Here is an 11,042-nt window from a genome sequence, read left to right on the forward strand (position 1 = left end):
TGATTCCCAATGGTATGCTACAGACATATGAGGTTTCTAGGCACCAGAAGGGCTCTTGAGCAGTGGCATTTTATGAAAAATAAATAAATAAACATACAGGAAAACTACAGTAGCCTAAAAACTGTGCATTGCATTTAGAAATTACACCCCCACAGAAAAACTACTGCGCTCCCCCCCCTCACGTCCGTCTGAAACAACAAACTAAACATTTACCTGGTAAATACATGCAAAGTATAGCCTAATATATAATGGGTAATTACTGAGACATACTGTAGGTATAATTTCAAAACAGGAGTATTTCAAATGTTCAATTACTGCACATAAATTCAATAACGGACATAGCACCACCAGGTAACCACATTTTTATATAGCTTCTATAACATTCAGTGACAAACACAAATGACAAATCACAATGCACATATTTATTAAAATGCTTTGAATTATATTAATTATAATTGGATCCACTCAGGAATCTGGGAGTGGGACCGAGAACAGGAGGAGAAAACAAAACACAGAGTTGCATACACAGAGAAACATAACAGTAAGCAGAAAGTCTAGTATATCAATGGGTCACTTAATTGGTCAACCAGTTTCTGCAATCAGTTTGACAGTTAATTCATCAGCAAAACAGACTGTACATCTCCTTAAAAATTAAAAATAAACGTTTTGTTCCCATGGGATCTCTCCCGTCTGTGTGAAAAAAGGGGGCGGAGAGGAAGAAAGGTTGTGGCTAAAGTTAAAAATTAAACAGGCTTGTGCTCAACCGGGAATTTTTATTTTGTAGGGATGCCAGGCTTACCCTGGCTTATACAGTAGGAGAAAATGTCAATGACCTATACAGTATATCACCAAGAGACAGTAAATAACAGATTACAATTATGTTTTAAATATCAGTATTACTGGATAATTACTAAATACATTCTGGGGTGAAACGGAGAGAAAAGAGGAGATAAGCTCAAACTTGAGCAAAATGAACCCAGCCTCTCTGCATCAAACCAACCACAACTTCTCTCTCCTCTCATGTGATGCTCATACTCACACAGATGAAAATGCCAGCTCCAACAACCTGACTGAGGAGAGAGACCAGCTACAGGCCAGCAACAACAACCTGACTGAGGAGAGAGACCAGCTACAGGCCAGCAACAACAGCCTGACTGAGGAGAGAGACCAGCTAAAGAAGGAAATAGAAGTTCTGAATCAGATAATTAGAAGTGAGCACAATGTAACTTACTAGACATTAAGTTAAAATGGAAAAGCAGCCTAGATCTGTGTCAGGAATGATTTTCAGTTCTGATCTTTAAAAAAAAAAAAATGTTTATTTGCTATTGACTATTCGAACCTTAAACCATCTTATATCTGTCCTCTATTTCACTAAAACCTTAAGAAAGAGCCGAAAGAGCCTGTCCCCCAGAATGGAGGGCGTTTGGCTGCAACTGTTACTACGCATCCACTGAGCAGAAAACCTGGGAGAAGAGCAGACAGGACTGTCTGAGCAGAGGAGCACTCCTCGTGGTCATAAACAGCAGAGAGGAACAGGTGAGAGGGTGTGTGTGTGAGAGAGAGAGAGAGAGAGAGAGAGAGAGAGGGAGAAAGAGAGAGAGAGAGAGAGAGAGAGAGAGGGAGAGAGAGAGATTTGTGTGATGATTCATGTGGATTTTTTTTCCACCATCACTAGATATTCCTCAATAAATATGGAGCTGGTTCCTGGTTCTGGATTGGTTTGAGTGACAAGGAGAGAGAGGGGACCTGGACCTGGGTGGACGGATCACCACTGACCACAATGTAAGGCTGAAGACTGATTATCATTGATCTCAGTGTTATTGTGTGTTTTTATAGTATGGCTAATGCAGGACTAGACAGTGATTCTCTGTGTTGTCTACACTGCAGGCATTGGGCCAGTGGACAGCCTGATTCCAATGCAGGAAGAGACCAGGACTGTGTGGCATTCTGGCCCAATGACCAACTAGGATCATGGTCTGATCTGAGTTGTTTTTCCGAATTTAACTGGATCTGTGAGAAATAGAATGTCCATTGGTGTTCTCTCTAAGCCCTGCTGTTAAAGGGTCTAGCTAACTGTACATTGATAACAATCAAAAGGATTATACGCTATCAAAATAGGACCTTGCAGGCTAGACCGTGTCTGACTAGAACAGTCAGGAAATGGAGCCGTTTAGAGGCTTTTCTCACTACCTGGTTTTAGTGACATCTTTCTATTTAAGCCACCCCTACTTCCTACATATACAGATACAGATAATTTTGTGGGTGGAACAGATACAAATGAAGATAGAGATTTTGAAGTCTCTGCACACCACCTAATATCAACAGTTACCCGTACAATCAGACAGTCAATAACGTTCATCAAGTTTTTAATGATTTTTAGCTTTATTATATGACTTTTTGGAATCCAACAGAAACATTTGAAATTAATCACACAATGTACATTTACATAATATAACAGTGTCATTATCCAATTGGATTGAATCATCACATTTTGCAATCGAGGAATACACCAACCGTCTGTACAATGTTTGAAACAATGTACTGAGTACCTCATCTGGTCCAGTCTACAGTGCATGGTAGCCTACTGTTAAGAGTAGAACAGAGTCCAGTGTAAAGCCATTACTGTGCAGTAAAGAACTGAAGTAACCATCAGTCCAGTCTAGACATCTGTGAGTCCAGTGTACGTTCCAGGCGTCGGAGAACAGCTCAGTGTGTCGGCCTGGCCCTGTTCAGTAACATGTTCCCTGCCTGCAGGAGGACCAGCCAGCAGGAACACACAGCCACCGCATGGTCGTGGTCATGCTGATCTGGATCATGTCACGCTCTCTTCACTTACAATCAACATAGTGAGTTTCCCATAGAGACATTCTACTCACAGGCTTCAATCAGCCATCTGTCTTTGCACGTGTTCACTGATTGTTCAACTCATTTTAATTAAATGGTTCTGTCAGCGTTGTGTGGGTGCAGGTAGGCTACATTTACATAAGGCACACACAAACATGCCTGGCATGAGCATTCACATGTTGCAGATTAATTTCAAAAATCCAACTGACTCTGAATCTTTTTAGACATGCATTGAGCCTGTATTTGTATAAATATTTCATCAAGCTAATTTAATAAAGAAATTGGTGCCTTTCCACAGCATTGCACCAGATACAGAAATTAAAGAGCAGTTAAATAATAAGATCTTCAGCTTCTCTGATGGACAGCGAGAGTGTCCATTTGTAACTTGGGGTAGAAGACAGAAAAGTGAAATGGGTATCTGACCTATTTGAGCACGGTGTCCTCAGACCTACAGTAGAGATACAGCTGATACAGTGTGTTCCCAACTCACCTCAAATGGGTTCTCATTGTCAAACATTTGCACAATACAAAAAAATACATACTGTACAGTAACAGAGGAAAAAGACAAGTATACTGTACACAGACACAGAAAAGTATATATGGTCATAGTGGTTCGCCTTTGAGCCTATATAGTGCATATCAGAAAAATAGTCATCAACATGGGAACCCTCAAATAATGACTATAGGGTATTGCTGTACAGTATGTTCACAGGTAGGTTAGATCTGAGGCTTTTGTCCTTTTAGACCTCAACAATCCAGTGTGGCCAAGGGGGTAAACTAGGGAAGATCTAGTCCCCCTTGAGAGTGCCTGAGTAGTGGGGAGAGAACAGGTCCTCTGTTCTTCCTCCTGTGTCTCTGAGGCCCAAACCAAGCTGTGCTCCCTAGTCAGGAGATCAGCCCTGGTCAACCCCCCCTCCCCCCCCCCCCCTCTTCTCCTCCACTCCACCCCCCCCCCACACCCTAAGGTCAGGAGCCAGCAGCATGGCACCACTGTGAGGGCAAATGTCCACACCGCTGGTGGCCTGTCCTCTCCTGGACACTTCAGAGGGACTCCGCTCAGTGTGTATCTGTAGCCCTCGGTGGCCCGCGGAGGCTACTGAGACGTCTGGCCTGTCAGTCGTCATATCAGCCTCTCCTCGGGGGGCACCTTCAGCACACTGCCCATCTCCAGGCGTGCCCCGGCCACCTCCTGGGCGCTGGGGCTGTAGGTGCCCTCAGACTGGCGCTTCCTGCGGGCAGTCATGAGCATGCATGCCAGGGCCATGACGGCCAGCAGCACACACAGGCTGCCCAGAGGGATGGCGATCACCAGCCAGGGAACACGCTCCTTCTGCGACAGCTTCTATTTGGGGCGAGAGGAGAGAGCACAGGGCATTAGTACCAACTATGGTTGAGGTCAGTGGACATTCACTGTCTGTTTTGTACTGTTATGACATTGTTATACTGTAGTACTACTGTGTAGTGGTATCTTTTCTCCCTGTAACTCTTACAATAACTGACTGTGAGGACTTTTGATATCAGGGTCACTTACGATGCTCTCACACAGTGTACCGCTGAACCCTGGCACACACACACACTGGAAGCTGTCGGGGCTGTCCACACAGGTAGCGCCATTGAGACAAGGGTTGGACTCACACGTGGCTGTCCTCGTCTCACACCTGAGAGAGAACACACAGACTTAAAAACATTAAACTTCAATATAGAAGTAACACAATACTACTATACTACTGTATACTACTATCAAATACGCAGGTCAGGTCTTCAGTTGCCTGTATGTCCATGAGAACCTTTCATTTACGAACATAGGACTGTATTTTGTAGGTATACAGTGTGTGATGAAGTGTGGATCAGACAATTTCCTGACCTGTCTCCAGCATATCCAGGCTTGCAGGTACAGTTGGGACCCCAGGTGCTATTAATGCATACCCCTCCATTAACACACTCCAAGTCCTTACACTCCTGAGCTGGGAATCTCCACCTGTGATAGAATAGTTCAATATTCTTGTCATTTTATGGAATATATGTACAGAGACATTTCAGTCAGTCACTACATATTTCCGTGCACGCACACACACACACAAACCGAACCAAACAACATGTGTGTTGTCTGTACTCACTGGCAGCGCCGACCACTGAACCCATCTGGGCACACACAGCTGTAGGTGCCCGTGGCGTCCAGGCAAGACCCTCCGTTCTCACAGCTGTGCTCATGGCAGTCGTCCAGCTCCTCCTGGCAGTCCTTGCCCCCGTACCCAGGCTGGCACTCACACCGGTAGTCCGCCAGCAGGTCCGTGCAGGTGCCGTGGACGCAGGGGCCCGAGGCACACTCATCTGAGTTAATCTGGCAGCGCTGGCCCTCCCAGCCTGGGGCACAGCTGCAGTTGAAGAGGTTGAAGAGGTCCTGGCACGTCCCCCGGTCGGAGCAGGTCTCAGACTGGCACACGGGGGCACCGGTGCACCCCAGCTGGGGCTCTTGGCCGCCCTGCCTGAGGAAGCGGCTGGACTGGGGGGGCTCCTGGTGGCCCGTCAGGGGCAGATAGACCCCCCCCACCCTCACCTCCCCTAGGCAGCCTGTGAAGTTCTCCGCCAGCCACACCGTGGTGTCATTGAGGAAGTTGAGGTTGCCGCCCGTGGTCCTGCTGCGGCCTGCTCTCTGCCCATCCATGGTGAGGAGCCAGCGGGACGAGGCCTGTGGCGGGTCGGCCATGGCCAGGTGCAGGTGGTGCCAGGCGCCGTCCGAGATGGGCCACTCGCTGGTGAAGGCCAGCAGCTCCAGGCTGTTGCCGCTGCGTATCTTGACCAGCAGCGAGGAGTTGAGCAGGACCAGGCAGAGGGTGTCGGCGCCGTTGGTGGCGTGTAGCAGCACGCCGTCTTCCTCTCTGGTTCGCAGCTCCATGGAGACGCTGGTCACCGCCTCGGTCAGCGAACCGTTGGCAGCAAACTGCAGGGCGTTGTTCTCAAAGGTGGCATTAGTGATGCCTGGATGAAGAGGAGGAAGGACACATCACTACAAAAATACTCAATATACTGAAACTGTGTCCTCTACACATACAGTAATAGTACTGTACTTCCTCTATGTGCATGTCAGAAACAGAGAGAGAGAGTGAGAGGGAGAGAGAGATAGAGAGAGGTATTCATTATTATTATTATAATTATTATTATAATAATTATTATTATTATTGTTGTTGTAATTGTCTTTTAATGTTTATTCTTCTGTGAGTACCTCTTTTTAATGTTTAATGTTTGAGGACTGCGGATGGAAACGAGCTCCTAGCTAAATCCGGCATGTTTACACAGTCATGTATTTGTATGTGTTCATCAATATGTAATGAACTATGTCCTCACTAAATAAACCAATACAAAATAAAATCATAATAAGGTAGAGAGAGGGGGAGAGAGTGAGAGGTACATAGAGGGAGAAAGAGAGGGGAAGATAGAGGGAGAGAGAGAATAGAGAAGAGGGAGAGGAGAGAAAGACAGATATCGAAGTGAGAAATAAATGTTGAATACGGAGAACACTAGATAGGAGAGAGGAAAATGGTATTAAACTCACACTCATAACCATCTGGTAGGTCAACACACTGGCAGCCCGGGACACAGGGGTCACCGACGCACCACATACGTCTGTCACACGTCCTGCCTGAGAAGCCCACAGGACAGTCACACTCAAAGTCGTTCCAGGTGACCGTACACCCGCCTTCGTTCAGACAGGGCTCGTCCTGGAACGAGAAACAGTAAAAGGTTGAGTCGGCGAACAGAACTTCGCACGGTCAGCGCCGTCTCCTAGATAGAATCAGATACGGTATCTGTCGTTTTCGCGGTATTGTACCTGACACGCATCATCGCTGACGCACCCGTCCATCACATTCTCCTCCGACACCATGGCGTACTCGTCGTCGCCTTGGGCGTCGCTCTGGGCCAGGCGCATGTGGTCCAGGCGAACGTCCTGTAGGCAGCCCTTGAAGGGAACCGCCCAGGGGGCTGTTTTCTTCCCAGGCGGGAGACCCCCCAGGTAAACCACGTCCCCCTCCTCCACGCTCACCACTCTGCCCAGGGAGCGGTGCCCGCCGGCGCCGGGGAAAGCCACGTGGCCGCGGCGGACTTCCACCGTGACCGGCCGCCAGCGTCCGTCGGCGAGCTGCGCGGACTCGGACAGGACGGCGGTGGGGTGGCCGTTGACGGCCACGGCGCTGTTGCGCAGGTAGACGCTGAAGTAGGGCTCCTCCTTCCTGTGGAGCTGGAGCAGCAGGCCGCCGGGCTTCAGGGAGCGCAGGAAGAAGGAGACGGTGAAGTTGTCTCCGTGGTCCCGGGTGATGTTGAAGGAGGCGTAGCCGGAGAGGCCCCGGGGACCGAACGTCCACGATGGGTACTCTGAGAGGGGGGAGAGGGGGTGCTGTTAGAGAGAGCTATTACCCGTTCTCAATGAGACCTGGGGGTCAGCTGAACCCGGTCCCGTAAAAACGCGTAGACTTGTGTTCAGGGCAGAACTGCGTTGATGTTTCATTGCCTCACAAACACCGTTTCAATGTCAAGTGTTCTGTGTTTGAAATGGCTAGGATCTCATTACTGAGGAGGATTTTTTAAATTCTTGACATGAGAGATCTTACCTTCCTCACAGCTGACGCTGGAGTAGGGCCGGTCGCAGTCACACCTGGCGGAGACCCAGAGGTCAACGCAGCGGCCGCGCTGGGAGCAGGTGTCGTTGTGACACCAGTCGGTCTTGTTACAGCCCTGGTCCACGCCCGTGGCCTGCTCTGGGGAGAAGTCCTGAGGCATCACCAGCTTGTGGTCAACCCGCAGGTCCTCCATGCAGCCCAGGAAGCCCGTCTGACTGACCGTGTTCAGCAGGTACTCCTGGGGGGCTCCGCCCACATACACCTCTGGGAAGGAGCCCGGCTGGAGGAACATCAGGTGATTGTCTCCCATGTTCCGCATCGTGCAGTTCCCTCCGTCACAGCCCGGGCCTTGCACCACCAGCTCCAGCCTCTCGTCCACGGTCACGCTGGCCTCGTACCAGCCTCCATCGTTGACCGCGGTTGAGTGCTGGACCCATAACACCTCTCCCGATTGGAGACTGGACTGGAGGAAACCCCCTACGATCTCCAGAGACATAAAATGGTCGTGGGTTCCTCTGTAGAAGAGCAGCATGTCGGGCAGAGTGGTCCTGAAGCGCAGCTGCACGTGGAGACCGCGGGGGTGGGGGTCCGCGTGGGGGTCCGTCTCCCTCCTGGTCCGGTTGGAGGTGGGCAGCCGGATGAGGACGAAGCCCGGCGTGGAGAAGGAGAAGGTGGTGGCCACGCCGCAGCGGTCCCCGGCGAAGCCAGGGGCGCATGAGCAGGTGTAGCCGTGTCGGCCGTCCGTCAGCGTGGGGAGACAGGTGGCCCCGTGCTCGCACTCGTTGTTTCGACAGCCGATCAGCGGCACGTCGCACTCACGGCCGCCCCAGGGATCCTGGGCGGGCGCCGCCTCCGGGCAGTGACAGGCGTAGGCGTCGACGGCGTCCTGGCAGGACCCTCCATTCTGGCACGGCTGGCTCTCGCACTCGTCTATGTCCACCTCGCAGTGCACACCTGGCAGAATGAAACGGCATTCAGTTATGCTGTGCTAGTACAAGTGATGCACATCCCTACAGTATATTCTTTGGCAGTGGGCTCCTCGAACAAACTAGCCTGAGCCCTATTCAGAGACATTAAGGCCTTCAACAGGAGACTGTGAGTCCGGATAGTCTAACTACATGATTTAATCAGATACAGCAAATTGGCACCCATGATGATCTGCAGGAAGGATTTGATTACTTGTCATTCGCTAATTAGGAAATTACTGCTGCAAATGGCCTGTTAATGACTGTGGGCAGAGAATTCCATATCTTAACACAATCAAAGTAATGACTCTAAACCGCTAACTAATTTGATCAGACCTCTGAATTGTTGTAACAAATGTGAGCTTTGATTCTTTTCTCTCTACGTCACCAGCCATAACATACCATTTAACAACGTTAAGTGTAGATACGTTCTCTATGTTAAATCAACCAATAGGATTAAGAAGAATAGTATGATCCACTTCCCATCAAACTACGATCAATAGTAAGCCAGAGGATAGGTCAGCGGACCATGGACAAAGCTCTCTGACGCCCTTCTTTTAAGAGGAGGCGCAGATGTGTTTGTGCGCCCTCAAACACACAGTCCCTCTCTGTCTAAGGTGTTTACTGTACCTGTCAGCCCCCGAGGCCCACAGCAACACCACGCCAGCAGCAGCAGGAGACCGCTCATCCTCCACTTTTCACCAGACAGCCGCAGTCAACGCATATACGGTACACACACACACGCGCGCGCGCACACGCACACCGCCGACAGGTCCCAGAGAAGTGATCCAACCAGTAGCCACTCTCTAACACGCACGTACACACACACACACACACATACCAGTATACACAGTCTGAACACTCCCCTCCTCTCTGTACCAGGCAGTAGGAGTGATTAGAGAAGAGCCCAGCCCACGTTACCCCTCCCTCCCCTCCCTCCTCTCCCTCCTCTCCCTCCTCTCCCTCCCCTCCCTCCCTCCTCTCCCTCCCCTCCCTCCCTCCTCTTCCTCCCCTCCCTCTCCTCCCTCTCTCATGCCTGCAGCCTCCCCTCTGCAGCGCTGGCCAGCCCGGGCTGAGACGTAAGCCTGCCCTCCCAGCTGGCTCCTGTCACTGCTGACAACAGGAATGTTGGGCTGCGGTAGTCCCTCCCTGATCAATGCCTTACGGATGCCCGCTAGTGGCAGACAGCATTGCAATCACGGGAGGCCGACTTCTGCTGGGCGACGCCCTCTCCAGAAGCCCTCACAGAGAGCCAAAGCCGGGGAGCGAGGTGGGCAAGGGGGGTCTGGTGTAATTGGCTTAGCTTTTGTTGGAGACTGCTGGACAGTGTCTTCACGTGGAAAGCCCATCTCTGGACACGTGCAAAGGAAAGTTAATCGGGAATCATACTTTTTCCTGCCCGTATGTCATTCCAACTACAATTTGTGGGTGCCTTTGCACAGCGATATTGAAGTATTCAAATTGCAGCTAACAGGTATTTGTGTGTGGAAGAGGATAAGTGTTTGTTTTTTTATTTTATTAAATACTATGGAAAACCTTGCGTGTCTGCTTTTATTCATCACAGGTTGATTAGGCCTATAAGCAGCTTTAATGTAATCCCCCCTCCCTCTGATAAATTTGTGGGAAAGACCCCTTTTTAAAGCCGAGACTGTACAGTTGACATATGGCACGTTTTATTGGCTTTGTCGTTCTTCTGTTACTGTATGCTGCCCCCATATGTCCATCCATCTCCACCCTGTCAGAGGCCCTCTTATCCCCTCAACGCACGCACTCTGGCTTAGGAATAACACAGTGGTTGAACATGACACATGCCAGTTATCTTTAGGTAAAATCAAAGTGAATATGTCCATAAGTGTTGTTATTCCGTAATTTTTAAGTACTATAAAACTCCTTTTTATATGCCCACATTTCCCCCTCTCCAAGCTCAACTCGTTTTGTGGGCGTGTCAAAGAGGGCGTGTCAGTCCGAAATAATTGACAGGCCGCGGCCCCAGCTTCCACAGCTGCTCGATCGCGGTTCGTCTTCTCTTGATTTAGTTTCTCAAGGTCCGGTTTCGGGAGGGTTTGCTCTCTATTTTGACTGAAGGTAACACATGTCTACTAAAGAGCTATTGATGCCCTGGCAGAGCACGATTAGCAGAAGCAGGATTAACCCTTTATAGCTGGGCTCACGGCTCTGCAGGTGATCCCAGAGAGCTATCTGTGTCTAGCATGCTCCACCGAATACCTCAAACGTAACGTCTTCCCCCGGAACATTGATTTGAATGGGAACGGACGACTCTCTGCGCTTTGAGTTTTCCCTCACGGCAAGTGATGTAGACAGAGGTGGTGCCACCGTACCTGTGAAGCCAGCAGGACACACACATTGGTAGGCGTTGACCAGGTCATCACAAGTCGCTCCGTTCTGACACGGGTCTGACTCGCACTCGTCCACATTCACAGCACAGCTCTGCCCTGCAAGAGAGGACCTGGGTAGTACTTTATCACTCAACACCACAGTAGCAGCACTTACAGAGGTTTAGCCCAGCCCTTGTGTTGGGTCTCACCTGCAAACCCAGCCAGACAGTGGCAGATGTAGCCTGCGGCCTCCTCGTAGCTGAACTTCCTGTCCAGCTCAG

At 50.0% G+C, this 11,042-nt stretch overlaps 1 protein-coding gene across 1 annotated transcript in view; it reads right to left on the reverse strand.

The window, feature by feature from the left end:
* Positions 1-3,964: 3,964 nt before the first annotated feature.
* LOC311324924 (protein crumbs homolog 2-like) overlaps positions 3,965-11,042 on the reverse strand; it is a gene marked incomplete at both ends in the record, with an annotated part of 15,075 nt that continues 7,997 nt past the window's right edge. Inside the window, 9 exons of the mRNA XM_084457521.1 lie at positions 3,965-4,186; positions 4,376-4,502; positions 4,709-4,822; positions 4,962-5,823; positions 6,398-6,563; positions 6,674-7,215; positions 7,452-8,414; positions 10,765-10,878; positions 10,971-11,042. The exon at positions 10,971-11,042 is cut by the window's right edge and continues 111 nt beyond it. Coding sequence (XP_084313647.1) covers positions 3,965-4,186; positions 4,376-4,502; positions 4,709-4,822; positions 4,962-5,823; positions 6,398-6,563; positions 6,674-7,215; positions 7,452-8,414; positions 10,765-10,878; positions 10,971-11,042 — 3,182 coding nt within the window. The remainder of the gene's footprint in view (positions 4,187-4,375; positions 4,503-4,708; positions 4,823-4,961; positions 5,824-6,397; positions 6,564-6,673; positions 7,216-7,451; positions 8,415-10,764; positions 10,879-10,970) is intronic.

This window comes from Borostomias antarcticus (genome assembly GCF_949987555.1).
Source record: "Borostomias antarcticus genome assembly, chromosome: 23".
NCBI classification, from domain to species: Eukaryota; Metazoa; Chordata; class Actinopteri; order Stomiiformes; family Stomiidae; genus Borostomias; species Borostomias antarcticus.